The 16,348-nt window shown below is 34.9% G+C and overlaps 3 protein-coding genes and 1 long non-coding RNA gene across 6 annotated transcripts; 3 read left to right on the forward strand and 1 right to left on the reverse strand.

Annotated features, from left to right (window-relative positions):
- The first annotated feature begins 1,386 nt into the window (after positions 1 to 1,386).
- Positions 1,387 to 2,093, forward strand: LOC111455201. Its single transcript, XM_023096771.1, has one exon. It carries the CDS (start codon positions 1,532 to 1,534, stop codon positions 1,904 to 1,906), a length of 375 nt encoding a protein of 124 aa, XP_022952539.1. The 5' UTR covers positions 1,387 to 1,531; the 3' UTR covers positions 1,907 to 2,093.
- Positions 2,094 to 4,228: 2,135 nt separating this feature from the next.
- LOC111455200 lies at positions 4,229 to 6,706 on the forward strand. 3 transcript variants are annotated; one of them, XM_023096770.1, is made up of 4 exons: positions 4,229 to 4,804; positions 6,037 to 6,087; positions 6,172 to 6,236; positions 6,361 to 6,706. In XM_023096770.1, the coding sequence occupies exons 1-3, from the start codon at positions 4,366 to 4,368 to the stop codon at positions 6,174 to 6,176; spliced, it is 495 nt and encodes a 164-aa protein (XP_022952538.1). In that variant the 5' UTR covers positions 4,229 to 4,365; the 3' UTR covers positions 6,177 to 6,236; positions 6,361 to 6,706. The 3 variants fall into 3 exon arrangements, 2 of the variants coding, with proteins under 2 accessions (XP_022952538.1, XP_022952537.1); XR_002712553.1 differs by having other exon boundaries at positions 4,776 to 5,093; XM_023096769.1 differs by lacking the exons at positions 6,037 to 6,087; positions 6,172 to 6,236; positions 6,361 to 6,706 and adding an exon at positions 4,976 to 5,274.
- Positions 6,707 to 7,188: 482 nt separating this feature from the next.
- Positions 7,189 to 8,191, reverse strand: LOC111455202. The gene is made up of 2 exons (XR_002712554.1): positions 7,771 to 8,191; positions 7,189 to 7,388 (listed from the first exon to the last, which is right to left on the reverse strand). It is a non-coding gene; the product is annotated as an uncharacterized LOC111455202 (long non-coding RNA).
- A 2,579-nt stretch (positions 8,192 to 10,770) lies between these two features.
- Positions 10,771 to 14,370, forward strand: LOC111455195 (probable beta-1,3-galactosyltransferase 2). Its single transcript, XM_023096765.1, has 11 exons — positions 10,771 to 11,146; positions 11,811 to 11,907; positions 11,982 to 12,055; positions 12,133 to 12,344; positions 12,428 to 12,491; positions 12,569 to 12,641; positions 12,718 to 12,838; positions 13,281 to 13,368; positions 13,444 to 13,569; positions 13,663 to 13,772; positions 13,916 to 14,370. The coding sequence occupies exons 1-11, from the start codon at positions 11,037 to 11,039 to the stop codon at positions 14,062 to 14,064; spliced, it is 1,224 nt and encodes a 407-aa protein (XP_022952533.1). The 5' UTR covers positions 10,771 to 11,036; the 3' UTR covers positions 14,065 to 14,370.
- Positions 14,371 to 16,348: the final 1,978 nt, after the last annotated feature.

The raw sequence follows: 16,348 nt of genomic DNA on the forward strand, positions 1-16,348 counted from the left end.
ATTGTAAATATCTACTGGAGCCACGTATTATATTGTCACTTTACTTTCTAAATATAACAGTACATAGTTAAAAACTTTTTACATAAACATTTTTTTAAAAATAAGTTAAATAAATACTGTTTTCGCTTTTCAATTTCTAGTTTTATTAATTACTTTTTAGAAACTAAAAAATATTTTTAAAAAATTATCTGTGTTTTATAATTTGATTAAAAATTCAAAGTGTTTTATTTTTGGTAAGTTGTATTCGTTAATTTGGAAACATTATTCTGTATTAACAATCATATGGAGGCCATGCGGGTCTCCGACAAAAAAATCCCGCTAAACTTCCGGTGTTGATTAATTAATTAATTAATCATAGCCGTTTGATTAGACTAATAATCGGCTTAGGGCTTTCAAATTGGGCTTCTCCTCACGCCACGTGGGCCTATGTATGGGCTTCGATATTTTAGTATCTCCCCCTCGTCAAATGACACAAAATTAAATATATTGCAAAATGATACCAAACACATATTAAAGTTTAATTTAATAAAGTAAAAAATGAGACATAGGGATTAAAATGCAAAATGAAATTATATATTTTTCACACGAATAATTAAATATTGTGTTATTTCATCAAGAAATTAAATTGGGTAAGCTCGTGAACTATGTACGTAAGAATATATGAGTATGAATTTATAATTTTTTTATATTTTAATATATTAGTTAATGTTTAATATGACTACGATCTTCTTGTCTTATATGTTTGTTCGTTTTAAAAGATTACTTAATAAGACATACGCTTATACACAACACGAGTTTAATAATTTTATTAAATATTTATCAATTTAATGGGATTCATTATTATGAACGAAATATGTAATATTTATATTTTTAAAGCTCGTGAACATATAAAATACAAATTTAAAGAATTACGAGAAAATATCCTTTTATACGATTTAATTTTGCATGTTCACTATTAAACTACTTATTTACTCTTGAGTTGCAGTTATTTAGCGTCTAAACCTTCTTAAATACCTTTCTAAAATTTAATTTTTGTATTTAATAACTTTCTAAATTAGTAATTTTGTTTATATCATATATAATTAAAATTAATGTCTATCAGAAGAAGTTTGTAAAAATAAAAAATAAAAAAATCCATTATTATTATTATTTTTAAATTTAAAGATTTATGGGATAATTATTAATCCAAGTTGAAAAGTGCATAAGCATCCATTTACAGGGGCATCTTTAGTAATTTATGCGCATGCAAGAAAACCAAATTTGAGAAAGGCCCTAAGAGAAGCAAAGACACGTGTCACGCTCACATGGTAACTAGGTCAGAAACGACAAAACTCCCCTTACTGGCCGGTCATTCAAAAGCGCAAAAATAATATGATCCCTCTCTTTCTCTCTGTTCCCATTTTATTTTCCCTCCACCACTTTCCCGCCTCTCCTTCTCCCGCCCACTCCTCACTCCCCACTCATTAAAGCCCTAATCTCCCGTCTCCATTTTCCATCGTCCTCATCCCTCTCTTCCTTCCATCTCTGCGACATGAATCGGAGATCCAGAAGATCCGGGAACTCTCATTCCGAGACGTTTCACAAGTACCTAAAGCCTGGTGCGTTAGCACAAATCCGGAATTCGCGGATGATCGCCCGATTCAATCGGGTTAATTTGGTATCTCAGATCTACTCCACTCGTTCCTCATCGCTATCGCCTTCTACTGCGCCGATTGGCTCCGGTCTGCTTCAGGTGAACATTGCTGATGCTTCTCCTTGCTTTGCTGGGAGGGTGTATGGTCCCCTCTGCTTGCAGAGAAAAAAACTTTTGGCTGCTAAGTCTTCTTTGTGGTTCCTCGCTTCTAGCCCGACCAATCTCACACCCGATTCTCCGCCTGATCCGGTTATTGGAGTCTTAGGGGGGTGAATTGTACAAGTGTTGATGAACGGAATATTTTCAACTTGTGAATCGACCTTTTTCTTTGTGAAATTAATATCAATCTGGAATACATGATACCTTTTGTAGTAGTAGTTGATGACTTGTGTGCATCTTTTTTTTTTTTTCTTGATTTTAACCGATTTGAAATAATAAGATCTACCAGATTCTTGATCTATTAACGTTTACGATATCGAGTCGGTTTGTTTTTTTTCTCTTCTGTGTGCTTAATTTTGTTATATATTGCCCTCTATCGACCTATTCTAATCTAACTCTCACTTGTGACCTTAAAGCTTGGGGTTTATGTTGAAGTTATGGCCAATCTACGCAGTCTCGTCAATCCGAAGTCAAATGTGGTTCACCACTGATATAGTAAGCGTTGGAAGCGAACTCCTTCCAGCAATTTCACTAACAATGCGGGTCTGTTTTCTCTTGAATATTAGTTTCTTCCTTATATGCTTTATAACTATGAATTAGCCCTCAATGGTATGTGGATCATGGGTTTTTGGCAATTGAAGGATCTACGCCGTCGATTCTACATTATTGATGTTATAAATTGTCCGAAGATATTTATTCCATCTTGACCGAGTTCGTAGTCCGCAAAGTTTAGCTTGAGATAAACAAATACCATATCTAAACGGTTTCTTTCTAACTTCAAATCTAATCGGAGTTTAATGCTCTTTAATGGCTGGCTTGTACTGATGTTTGCAATTATCAATGTGATGCAATTGACAATTGATCTTTTCATCAGATTATATATAGTAATTAAAGATCCCGATTGTGCTTCTGGCTTACAGAGTTATTGATTTTCTTTGTGGAAGATCAAAAGGGTGTATCGTTATTTGAATAGTGGCCTTCTTCATTGCCTATGTATGCCTTGGATGTTCAGTTTTACAATTAGAATTAAATGAGATTCTGATATTATCTTTCCCGTTTCACTTGCCTTGCATTTATTTCCTATTCTTAATGCTCCTTTGTTTATCAATGTTAGCTAGTTAAGCCCCCATTTGTTCTTAATGATAATCTTCATTGCATCTTCCCGCAGCATTCTCCTTTTATGGCAGTGTTAATTGCATCTCTCTGCTTTCATTGGATTGCTTTTATTTTCATTTCTCAATGATCCTTTGACAATGTTAGCTGGCTAGGCCATGTTTTGTTTTAAAGACAACAAGAAGTTTCATCCCCCAATATCCTTGTCTGGCAGTAGCTAAGCGTTAACTATGTTGATAATTCTTATCTTGCTTTAACTGCCATGCATATATTTCCTTTTTTTTTTTTGTGGTGCTTCTTTGGTTAACAATGTTAGCTATTAGACCACGATCTGTTTTTAGGGATCCTTTCCATTGCATTTTCCAAAAACATAAAGTTTCATCCCTCGATATCATTCTCTGAAATAGCTAAATTTTAGCCATGTTGATCATTCCTGTCTTGCTTTAATTTCCCATTTCTTAATGCTCATTTGTTTAACATTGTCATTGTTTGCTAGTTAGGCCATAATATGTTCTTATTGACCATTTCCATTTCATCTTCTTCCAGACAAAGTTTCATCCCTCAATATCCTTTTTTGACAGTAGCTAACCGTTATCTGTGTTGATAATTCCTCTCCTGCTTTAATTGCCTTAAACATATTTCCAATTCTTATTGCTTCTTGGCTTAAACAATGTTAGATACTCTGGTCATGATTCCTCATTAAGGATCAATTTTGTTGCATCTTCCTGCAACATTAAGTTTCATCCCTCAATATCATTTTGTGGCAGTAACTAATCAAGTATGTTGAGAACTCCTTTCCTGCTTTAATTGCCTTGCAATTCCCCATATCTCATGTTCCTTTATTCAATAATGTTAGCCAGTTAGGCCGCGATTTGTTTTCAAGGATTATGTTTATTGCATCTTCCTGCAACATGAAATTTCCAGTTATACTTTTAGTACTTTAAATATGGGTTGGTGATAGGTTGATCAATCAATATTTTTAGTATATTAAATGTGGGGCAGAGATTTGAACAATCTAGGCGCAAATGGTAGAATTATATTCATGTTTTCATAAAATTTATTTAGCTCACTTGTGTATTTATATGAGACGGGTTTCAAATATTTGAAATTATGTACCTAGTTAGAACATGATGACATTTCAAAATGTTTCAATATTTTTTAAGACATCATATTCAAATTTGTCATTTAATATCATATTCGACTCTATGGGGACTACAAAGTTTCAAATCAATCTATTTCTAATTTTGTTCAATGAACGCAAATTATCTATATCAAAATCAAAAGAAGCATGTGCACCACAAATGACTAGAGCGTAAGATTTCCAGTTCTAAAAAAAAATTAATATGGATATTTGATTGAATTAAGAAAGCCATTGTTTATCACTGTTCATCCTTGGAAGTTACAAATCCATGTCGATATGATAATTCATTCTAGACTAAATTGAGAATAATTTATGAACGATGGAATTTAATACGACATATCGGATCTACTCTCTTGAGGTGCAGACGAATACACCAACGATTTGTCGTCCTTTAACAGATAAGATAATGCGAGAATATTCTCTCACTGACGTGGACAACACGACACCGTTGCAGGACGGTGTAAACATTCAGTCCGAAGTCGAAGCCGAGCTCCAAATGGAAGAAACACGGCAAACGCGAACGGAGGTCAATGAATCAAATGGAACTTCAACTCAAGGTCAAAATCGCTCTATTTTGTTGCGTCTTTCGCAGCGCTTACAATTTTATTTACTGTCGGACGGCGCAGGGAGCGAAGGAGCGTTCGTAGTTCGTGTTATTTACGAGATGACGATCACAAGCCTCAGTACGCATTTAAAACGTGTCTTGGCTGACAATTCTTATTCTGCGTTCAAACACTTGAAGCTCAATATGAATAAAGGTAGAGATTGCCCGTTATCCTATTTCAAATATGATATTGAGTTTAGCTGCTGAAACTGTGTTGTTATTAGTACCAAATGGAATGTTTACCGATGGAATGGTGTGATAAGCAGCTATAATTCAAGTTTTTAATTGTATTTATCATTGTTTGTCTCGGAAAAGTTGGTTTCAGGGCTTCTTAAGCTGATATTTTCCATGGTGCAACATGATATAGGGGAATGGAAATCTGGAAGATTTTATGTATATAGTTTTTGTTGAACAGCTAGCGATGGAGTGATCAGTGCTCGATGGTAATAATTCTTCATCAATGGCTATCATTTGTCTTCTCGTCAATCTTCAATCACCATTTTTGTAAAAGATTTTGCAATGGGGGTTCTCGTGATAAGATGTTTTAGTTAAGGGAGATGAAGTTGTTTATATCCTGTTGTTGTTGTCTTTAAGGAATCAAGTTCACATGGTAAGATGTTTTAGTTAAACCTCGTTTCTCTTGATAACTTGTTTTGTGATAGGTTCCATAGCCCTGCTTGCATATCTATGTTAATCATCATTTGAGCTCTTTTGACCATGAAAATCAACGGCTGTACAGCATGAACATTTAGGACTCTGGTTTTACTTCTTAACTGCTGGTGGTTTAAATCATACTTCAGACTGCATCTTTAATAAATATTGATATAAATTTCGTCGCACTGTTGACTGATATGAAAAGACGGAGACAATTGTTTTGAATGATTTCTCCAGTTGCTTGATCTAAGTTGTGTTGTTATGTTCAGATTATATGGTCTGATTTGTGGACACTGAAAATTTTTCAACTTGTTTTTCATTCGATGTTAGAAGGCTTTGTTGAGGATTGTTGGGAAGGAGTCCCAACGTTGGTTAATTTAGGGAATGATCATGAGTTTATAAACAAGGAATACTCCTCAATTGGTATGAGGCCTTTTGGGGAAGCCTAAAACTAAGCTACGAGAGCTTATGCTCAAAGTGGATAATATCATACTATTGTGGAGATCTGTGATTCCTAACCGGCTTCCCTTGCTAATGAGTTGAGTAATATGAAGTACTAGCAAAAGTACTCATGTTGCATGCAATGCTAGCATCTCGTTTTAAGCTAGGAACTAGCAGATTGTTTTTGGGTTCATTCCCACAAGTAAAATCACTCCATTTTGATGTTGCACGTTATATTTTTGTTATCTAAACTTCTCTGTGCTGAGGAAGTTATTATTCAACTTTGTGCAGATCTTTTGTATTTGAAGATTAAGATGGCGGCCTTGTCTTTGTCCCATTCTTGTGAGCCTTTCACTCCCCTTATTCCTTATCAAACTCCATGTTTGGATTGGCATCTTTTTGACAAAGTGTTCTTAAATTGTTTAGCATAGCTTATAGTGCAATGGAGCTTAACTACTATTTATGGAGTTCATGTCTGCACTCACTTCCAGGTAAACGATCAGCCTCCTGTTTTCGATGATCAAGTATCTGAGCAATCATGTGGTGTAAGAGATTTAGATTTTAAATCAATTGCTAATTTAATCACATCCACTATCTATAAACATGCATTGACAGGATGGCTACTGCCCTACACATTATTACCCATCCTTCTCTAAGGTTGATATTGACAAGGTCAGCATCAAACCAATTAAACAAAGACTCATTCATACAGGTAAACATTACTATTTTAATTAATCTAGCTTCTGATTATTTTTATTTATATATGATGCAAGTTTTTTGGTCCATAATATTTTAAACTTGCGTCATTATATTTTAAAAGTCAGTGGACAAAATTGCAATATAGATGGATAAAAAAAACTATGAGACTAAAGATCGAATGTAATGGTTCAAATCCATCGCTAGTAGATATTGTCTTCTTTGGGCTTTCCCTTTCGAGCTTTCCCTCAAGGTTTTTAAACTGCATCCGCTAGGGAAAGGTTTTCACACCCTTATAAGAAATGTTTCATTCCCCTCTCCCATTGATGTGGGATCTCACAATCCACCCCTCTTTGGGGCCAGTTTCTTTGCTGACACATCGCCCGGTATCTGACTCTGATACCATTTGTAACAGTCCAAACCTACTACTAATCGATATTATCTTCAAACCAAAAGAAGAAATCTAAAGATAGAATCTGAGGCAAGGATTTTGGATCCATGAATTTGGTTTCTCGTAGTCAAGCTTTCAAAACTCATCAAGTATTGAAAGGCCAAAAACATATTAAACCACTTCATATGTTTCCCTACATTAATAAATATTTCCCAGTTGTAATTTGCCTATCTTTGAGAAAACATATATATTGAAGAAGTGTATAGGTATCATGGTAGGTAAGGCACCCCGTCCCACTCCCACATGAAGCCTTCTGACACATTATTCCTAAGTCTTAGGATATAAAAGACGTAGGAAACATATGATTATAAAGAGAGTGTGAGATGGAAAGGCATATGGGAGGTGAGAGTTAGAAGAAGGGATGTAGAAAGGAAGGCACATGGTTGTCGGCAAGAATTGAAATGGCCTTTGCCTTTGTGTTGGGGGCCTACGCTCGTGCGTTGTGTGGCCCTATTGTTGTTCCCTAATCCATATATGTCCTAAAAAATCACTTTCTCTGATTCAAATAGTGCAGTTATAAGGCATGTAGTTAAAATGAAGAAGGTATGAAATAAAAATCTTTTCCAATCATGAGCCAAATGGGTCCAAATTTGTTTGATTCAATAAATTCACTCTGTATTGGTGTTTCAAGAAGCATACCCTACAGAAGAACTGTTAATTAAGTTGTCGATTGACAAAAACTAGTGGCTATCATTGAAAGTTAATCTAATAAATCCACAAGAACCAGATATTTGCGTGGTAAAGCAACTAAGAAGAAATGGTGGGAGAAGCCATCATTCTTCTTAATCCTGATTGGATATCATTTACAAAACAACTTGGCTGCATATGAAAATTCAGATCTTACCAAACAGTAAAACAAAAATGATTAAAAAAGTTACCAAGAATCTTGCCTCTGTTGTTATGTTATCAACACTTATTACAAACTGACAAAATCTCTAAGATCCAAGCCAGGAGTAAGAGACGAAGAAAAAGTGGAAAGGCAGAGGCTTAGAAATAGGTAACTTAATATGGGTTGGTGCCTGAGAAAGGGTAGGTGGGTGTGCAGAGAAGGCGTAAGCAATGAGAGTGGGTGCTGGAAAATGGCAGCCTTGGGTTGCTGGTCAAGTTTTCTAAAGTAAAACCAAAACTGCCATTGCAAGATAGGCATCTTTCTTTCCGCTATGCTACACCACACCACACTCTTCTTCTCTTCCAAACAGCCATTGGTTTCTCCTAAACTTGCGAACCAATTTTGCAGGATTCTTAATTCCCTCCTTTGCTTCAGATTATGGAGTTGTATGGGAGGTTTCTTAGCAACATGATTTTAATCATCCTCTACTTCTCGTAGTTATCCCGTAGTATAATTGTAACAGTTCAAGTCTACCATCCGTAGATATTATCCTCTTTGGACTTTTTCTTTCGGATTTTCCCTCAAGTTTTTAAAACGCGTCTGTTAGAGAGAAGTTTCTACACTTTTATAAAAAAATGTTTCATTCCCCTCTCCAACCGACGTGGGTTCTCACCATCCACCCCCGTCGAGACCCAACGTCTTTTTTGACACTTATTTCCCTCTCCAATCAATATGGGATTTTACAATAACGTATTAGAGTTTTATAAAACACGATCTTAAGTTTAAAGACCGAACACATTATCTAATCAAATTATATGGAAATATGTATGAAACTTAAGTCATCGTATGAAATTGTATTATTTTACATTCTACTTTTAGTACGATGAGTTTGTTTTGTTTTAAGTTTATCACATTTTACTTATGGAATTGTATTATTTTCGCTTTTGTGCTATTTAGCCCAGTTTTGCTAGATTTGAATCTATTCTAAAAAAATTAAACAATTCAAATGCACACAAATATATTTGTTTTACATTTTTTAAAAAAAAAAAGTCGGTGACAACGATAAAACAAGGTTTATTAAATAATAATAAGACAAATTAGAAATTTATTAATAAAAATGGAATAACCATAATTGAATAATTATAGTAAAATTTCTCGATTATGCAAAACCGACCAACAAAAGCGCGACATCCAAAAGAATCAATGCAAAATACGAAAAGAATTGTTTAATATCCATTTTTTCTAATAATAAGATATAAACATAAACTAATTTGATTAATTGATGATGGAGGGAAATCCAACAATATTTATCCATTAAAAATATACAAAGAAAAAAAAAAGGAAAATAAATAATAACAATAATAATAATAATAATTTTGGGTATAAAATTCTGAAACAGAGAGAGAATTATAAATTATTTAAAAAATGGGTTCGTGAAAGCCAGAGAGGATGGCCCCTGTATAATTCCTTCGAATAATGACACGTGTCAGCTTGCTTATAAGATGGGGGAGATCTCTAGCTGAAACTTTGGCAGCATCCACGTGACCGAGGGGCGACATGTCACGTGATTCCTTGTACTTGAATGGTCCATTGTAGCTTTTTTTTTTTTTTTTATTTCCACCCAATTATCATCTGCCACGTTTCTTTTCTTTAACCCTATGCCACGTGCATTTTCTTAATTTTTAATGTTTAATGGTTAATTCAAGATATCGATCTTCTTGCATTTATTGAACTCCAAAAAGAAAAATTGTGTTCAATAAATTCATACATCCAACAAAAATAGCACTAAACTATTTACAATGAGTAGTGACAGTAGGTCGTTTATTTTTCTAAAACTCTTTTTACATTTTTTTTTTATCTTTTTCACTTATATATACAAAAGATTTATCATTAGAATTTTATTTTTAAAATTTTAATAATTTATTAGATATAAAATTAAAAGTTTATATGCATTCACAATTTTTTTTTTTTCTTTTGTTGGTAAAAGGATTTTTCTACTATTTTGTTGGCCAAGCTTCTAGTTTTTACCTTTTGTTTGGTTGTCCCCACACAACTTTATAATTCTATACTTTGATTATTTATTTGAAATATGAAACTCTAATGTTTAGAATTTTGAATCTTATTATACGCCACACAAATTTGGTCTAAAGTATCTCTCATTGTTATCTTAAAAAACACCCTAATTTATATTTAATTTGAATCGAGTTTGATTTTTATTTAATATTTAATTATAAAATCAAATAATCTAATTTAAGTTCGAAACAATACACTATTTCTCAAACAATAATTTCTTTTAATGGTTAGGTACATGAATTTTTCCTCAAATCAACTCTTATTTCATTTTAAGAACCCTTTGAAGACGTGAATCTAATCATTTAAAAATATAGTTCCCTAAAATTGAATTTTTTACATACAAATAATTTAAAAAAATAAATGTAACGAAACATACCTGGAATTCAAATTATAAACTCAGCATTTGTTTGTCGACATTGTCCTCACTCACGTAAATCTAGAAAAATTCTCAGGAGATCATTCAACATAGAATTATTCTAAGCAAAACACACTTAACTTTGGAATTCTTATTATTGAGCCACCGAAAAAGTGACTTTCGAGTTTATAGTAACATAATTTATATAATATATTAAATATTACATGAGTTTTTCAATTCTATACGAGGTAATACCCGCTCAACATAAATGGAGACAAAATTTGGGAATGAATTTGTTAGGTAAATTTGAGATATATGTTGTGTACTCACAAACATTCATACTAAAATTTGCATCTTTCTTTCATCTTTGAGATTAGATTCTTTGCATTCCAAAGTTAATAAATAATAATAATAATAATAAAAGAGCATGTAATTTGAAAGAACATGGTACCACATGATCTCCATGGCGCCATGATTGATGGGAACTGAGCCCCCTCTGCAGACCTTTTTTTTTTTTTTTTTTAATGTAAGAAATAATTTTCAAAATTTGAAGAGCTGACAAAGGGTATTTATGTCACTTTTTCAAACAGTTTGGTGGTTTGGTATTAAGTAAGAGGTTAGTTGATGCGTCTTCCCCCCCTTCCTTCTCTGCCCCTCACTTCTCCTCAACTGCCTTAGCTTGCAGGGAAGTTCTACTGAGTGGAAGAGAGAGAGTTGAAGAACATAGAAACAATCTTTTCTTTTCTGAATCCTGTGATTCAAATCTCGTTCTATTGCTAATTTCCCTGTTCCTCAAATTCTTGCAACTGGGTCTGTTTGATTCAATGCTTATGGTGTTTTGTTGATAGAAGTTGTTAGGGGCAGCATAAACACCATCTGGGCAGAAGATGTCCTGGAAAATTAAGCCCGAACAATCTTCACGAAGCGTCGTTTCGCAGAGATGGGTGGTTCTTCTTTGCTTGGGCAGCTTCTGTTTGGGGTTGATCTTCACCAACAGGTTCGTATCCATCCTTTTCTTCAAATTTTCTGTAAATTTCTGCTGAGGTACGTTGAAAATTTGATGGGGTTTTGTTCTTATCCGAGTTCTAATCGCAGCAGTGGATTTTGATCGATGAATGAAATGTTTTTCTTGGATTCGGAGGTTTTTGGTTCTAATTTGGCTGTTCTGTTTCTGGGTCTGTGTTTATTGGGGAAACATTGCCCATTTTCCGTTTATTAAATGCAGCCGACAGTATTTATGTTATTGCTTTTGTGTATTTTCGTTGGTCGCTTTCAAACATTTGATCAAAGGCATCTATTCTGAAAAATTCATTACTAGCAGTTATGGCCTTGAGAGAAATCTTTTGTCCTTCTTCTTCTTATTGGGTCTCGTGTTTGAAAAACTGTTTCCTTCCACCATTTCTTCAATGAATCAAGATCTGCCATTCATTTCCCAACTTTAATCCCCAAAACTTGGACTGTTTTCGGATTTATGGGTTTGATTTCATTGTAATCATGAGTATTCTCATAGCACCCACAGTCAATTACGGGACAAAAAGAGGTCTGTTTCGAGAAGCTTAAGATTCAGCTCTGTCGGGTTTTTTTTTTATAAAGAAACAGATTCTGATATGGATGTTCTTAAAAGTCAAAAGAACTGAAGATCACTTTGAAATTGCTTGCAGGATGTGGACTGTTCCAGAACCTAAAGGGATCACTAGAACAACGGCCTTTGAAGCCGAAAAGTTAAAGCTAGTTTCAGAAGGATGTGATCCAAAATTGGTAAGCATATTCAACGCTGTTTTCATAACTTGTGTGTCCATTGCTGCTTTTTTTGATCTGTTTGTGTGTTCTAGTTGGATGAGAAGGAAGTAAAGCGTGTGTCAAAGGACATTTTTGGAGAAGTCTTTAAGACTCACAATGCTATACAGTGAGTGAAAGCCAAAAGTTATGAACATATTATGAAGAATCCAAACTGCAAATTTACATTAACGTTGTTCTCTACAGAACATTAGATAAGACCATTTCAAATTTGGAGATGGAATTGGCTGCTGCCAAAGCAGCTCAGGAGTCTATACAGAACGGTTCGCCGTCGTCTGATGATCTAAAGAATACTCAGTCATCTGGGAAGAGAAGATACTTAATGGTTGTAGGGATCAATACTGCTTTTAGTAGCAGGAAACGACGAGATTCGGTTCGTGCGACATGGATGCCTCAAGGTTAAGTAGCTCGTGATGATTCTTTTTCTGAAACAAACCATGTTTGTATGTTCATTTGTTCTTACTTGAAACTTGAAAAACAGGTGAAAAGAGAAAGAAACTAGAGGAGGAGAAGGGGATTATAATTCGCTTTGTCATTGGCCATAGGTATGTATGTGATCTTCTTTCATTTGGTGACAAGTGTTAGCAACAAGATTTTGAATGAGGTTCTTCTTGATGATCAGTGCCACATCTGGAGGCATTCTTGACAGAGCTATTGAAGCAGAGGACAAGAAGCATGGAGATTTCCTTAGACTGGTAACGATAAGCATTCTTAAAAACCTTCCATTTCTCATAAGTGAAAATCTTGAAGTGTATCATGTTATCTACTCAGGACCATGTTGAAGGCTACCTTGAATTGTCTGCCAAGACAAAGATTTACTTTGCTACAGCAGTTGCGTTGTGGGATGCGGATTTCTATGTCAAAGTTGACGACGATGTTCATGTAAATATAGGTAAGCACAATCAATCTACATTGATTGGAGAGGGGAACGAGTGCAGCAAGAATGCTGACTCCAAAGGGAGTGGATTGTGAGATCCCATATCAATTGAAGAGGGGAATGAAGCATTCTTTATAAGGATGTGGAAACCGCTCCCTAGCAGACACGTTTTAAAGACCTTGAGGGGAAGCCCGGAAGAGAAAACCCAGAGGTGGTGTGCCAGCATGGACGCTGAGCCTCCAAGGAAGGTAAATTGTGAGATCCTACATCGATTGGAGGGGAGAAGAAAACATTTTTTATAAGAGTGTAGAAACCTCTCTAGCAGACACGTTACGTTTGTTAGCAGTGGGATTGGGCTGTTATATTTTTTATAACACGAATAGGAATTGATAAACTCGAGTCATACATGGGTTGTTATTATGATGCATTAAACTTGTGTCCTTCACTTTGGTCGCAGCCACACTAGGAGAAACTCTAGTCAGACATCGATCAAAACCACGGGTTTACATTGGTTGCATGAAATCTGGTCCTGTCCTGTCACAAAAGTAAGGTTGCCTTACCATTGTCACTGTCCTGTCACAAAATTAAGGTTGTGTTAACCACCAAACTACACATTGCAGGGGAGTTCGATACCATGAACCCGAACACTGGAAGTTTGGAGAGTCGGGTAACAAGTATTTCCGGCATGCAACAGGCCAATTGTATGCCATTTCAAAGGATTTAGCAACCTACATATTCATAAACCAGTAAGCTTCTATCTATTGTACCTCACACATTTGCATTGCCAAATTGTACATGAACATGATGAGAATGGTGGCTATAATTGTGGGAACTCTCAGGCATCTTCTTCACAAGTATGCCAATGAAGATGTTTCCTTAGGATCTTGGTTTATTGGACTTGACGTAGAGCACATCGACGATCGCAGACTTTGTTGTGGAACTCCCCCGGGTAAATTTCTTTTTTTCTTTTCCGAACATTTTCTTCTGTCGGTTAGGAACACGACCCTCCACAATAGTATGATATTGTCCGCTTTGAACATTAGCTCTCATGGCTTTGCTTATGCTCAGCTCTGAAAAGTTTGTTGAATGCAGATTGTGAATGGAAGGCACAAGCAGGCAACATCTGTGTCGCTTCGTTTGACTGGAGCTGCAGCGGGATATGCAGGTCGGCCGAGAGGATTAAGGAAGTCCACCGTCGATGTGGAGAAGGAGAGAATACATTGTGGAGCGCCACCTTCTAAAACAGAGTGCTTGCTTCATCTCCTTCCGATCTCGGGAAGGTTTACGAGCTCGCAAGTTCGGTTTTTGTACCGTATAGGATTTGTATTGTATTATTATCATAGTACAGAGAGAGAGAGAGAGAGAGAGGAACCAAAACAACAAAAAAGAAGTAAGAACAGAGAGTATAGCCTAAGTAGGCAGCTGAAAGAGGAAGAGAAGGGCTTCAACACCACCATTCTTTGTGGCTTTTAGATGACACTCAGAATTGTATGGTATTCAAAGCTCATAATAAATACAATACCACCTAGACTTTCAGGTTTTCCAAACTTTTCTCCTTTCTCATTTCAACCTATAAATTACCCGAACTAAACTTAAGACTAAGCAGCAGATGCAAAGTCAACCCTCGATCCACTTGATTCTATCTCAAATCGAAGGAATTCAACCTCAACCAAAACAGAATAAGGAGAAATATCGATAGTGAACCACTCAATCGACTAAAGCCACTTTATGTGGCTTGAGGATGAAGCTGGGTCCCTTTTCACGACAACAGATTCAAAGATATTCCTCAAGTCATATATCTTTTGCACTTTCACTGCGGTTAAGCGATTCCTAAGATAATTTATAAGTAATTATTTTTCAAAAGTAACGTGTTGAATAAATATAATGCCTAAAAAACAACTAAATATGATGATTACCATTAATAATGATGCTTAGAGCATAACTAAAAGAGATGTACGGATAGACAATTTTTAGTGCAAGTAATTACCCAAAGAATAATGACCATAGCTGTCTACATATTCATTTCATAGATTTTTATTTCATTATTACTAATAATAATAAAAATATATAACATAATTAGGAGCACAATCGTAAAGCATTTTCTAAATTGTTTAAGAAATGAAAAAAAAAATGTATCTAAACTAATATTTTCCATAATAATTAATAATTAACTCATAATCTATTATTATCAAATTTCCTATTTTCCTATTTTCCTAACTCATAATTGATATATTTTTTTTCAATGGAAAACCAATATACGAGTTAAAAAACCACGTACCTTAAGAGTATATGGACATGCAATAATGGAAGCAGTTGACACGTGATATTGGCACGGCTCAATCAAAAAGCAAAACCCAGCCATTTTTTTGGGGTTGCCTTCTTATTGAACCGCACCAATATCCCGTTTGAATCAAAACCCTACAAATACCAATCCATAAACAAGTTTCTAAAAAGAATACGCCACATAATCTATGAATATCAATATGAACATAACTCAACTGAGAATCGTTTCCAAAAGAAGTAAGAGAGAAGGAGAGGAAGAAAAAGGAAAAAGGGAGATTTAGGGAGGAAGAAGAAGAGGGTTTAGAATATAAAGGGGTTAAGGAAAATTGAATAAAAGGGAAAGAGGGAATGGAGAAAGAAGCATTAAAGGAGTATAACAACCAAGTTGCAGAGGAGGTTGGCTAAATTTAAGTCCACAAGAAACAACGATCCTATAAAAAAAAAAATTAAAAAAAAAAAAAAAAAAAAAAAAAAAAAAAAAAAAAAAAAAAAAAAAAAAAAAAAAAAAAAAAAAAAAAAAAACCCTCTCACGGATTCACATCTGCAAATTTTAATGCTGCATTTAAGGTGATGGGTAGAGAGAAAGAGGAGAGAGAATTTAGGGTTTTCTTTTTGGGGGGAGGAGAGAGAATTTAGGGTTTCGTTTGGTGTTTCGGATTTAGGGTTTTGAGTTTTCTCTGCCACTGTGATGAGGAAATTGACAGGTTTCAGTTCTTGTGATTTAATTTCAAACATTTTGTGACGCTGCCTCCATATTGTTCAACTGTTCTTCCATTTAATGCTTGTCTCAGACAACATTTCAAAAATATATGACAAAATGTAAAGCTTCCGTCACCCACTCCAACCCATTTATGTCTTTTGTGTTTCCATGCGCGAGTAGATTAGAGCGTTTGTTAAGACGATACGAGTTCACAAAATAAGTCAATTAACTTACTAATTTCAATTTTGTAATAACTTGTCACGAGATTTTCCAAATTATCCAACAATCGGGGGCGACATAAGAGGTGCTGCCAGAGGCACCTCCAAATATGTTTGTCATATATCGGGGTGAAAGATAGAATTGATTGGCTTGGGGCCTTTCCTGCGCAGCTTAAGTAGAAAGCAGAGACTGAAAAAGAAATCTCCGAAAACTCTGAAGTGGGTTCCGGACTCTCCCAAAGAAGCTCAATTCGGAGATAGGAGGACCTCCACCAAAAAAAAAAAAAAAAAAAAAAAAAAAAAAAAAAAAAAAAAAAAAAAAAA

This window comes from Cucurbita moschata, unplaced genomic scaffold, assembly GCF_002738365.1.
Source record: "Cucurbita moschata cultivar Rifu unplaced genomic scaffold, Cmos_1.0 Cmo_Scf00017, whole genome shotgun sequence".
Lineage (NCBI taxonomy): Eukaryota > Viridiplantae > Streptophyta > Magnoliopsida > Cucurbitales > Cucurbitaceae > Cucurbita > Cucurbita moschata.

Bases quoted from the DNA above. Each gene is read 5' to 3' on its own strand.
- LOC111455195 (XM_023096765.1), top strand. From the start codon at position 11,037: ATGTCCTGGAAAATTAAGCCCGAACAATCTTCACGAAGCGTCGTTTCG. The intron at 12,345-12,427 runs GTTAAGTAGCTC...CTTGAAAAACAG, and splicing joins TGCGACATGGATGCCTCAAG to GTGAAAAGAGAAAGAAACTA. The intron at 13,369-13,443 runs GTAAGGTTGCCT...TACACATTGCAG, and splicing joins GGTCCTGTCCTGTCACAAAA to GGGAGTTCGATACCATGAAC.
- LOC111455201 (XM_023096771.1), top strand. From the start codon at position 1,532: ATGAATCGGAGATCCAGAAGATCCGGGAACTCTCATTCCGAGACGTTT.
- LOC111455200 (XM_023096769.1), top strand. From the start codon at position 4,366: ATGGAATTTAATACGACATATCGGATCTACTCTCTTGAGGTGCAGACG. The intron at 4,805-4,975 runs GTAGAGATTGCC...AGTTGGTTTCAG, and splicing joins GAAGCTCAATATGAATAAAG to GGCTTCTTAAGCTGATATTT.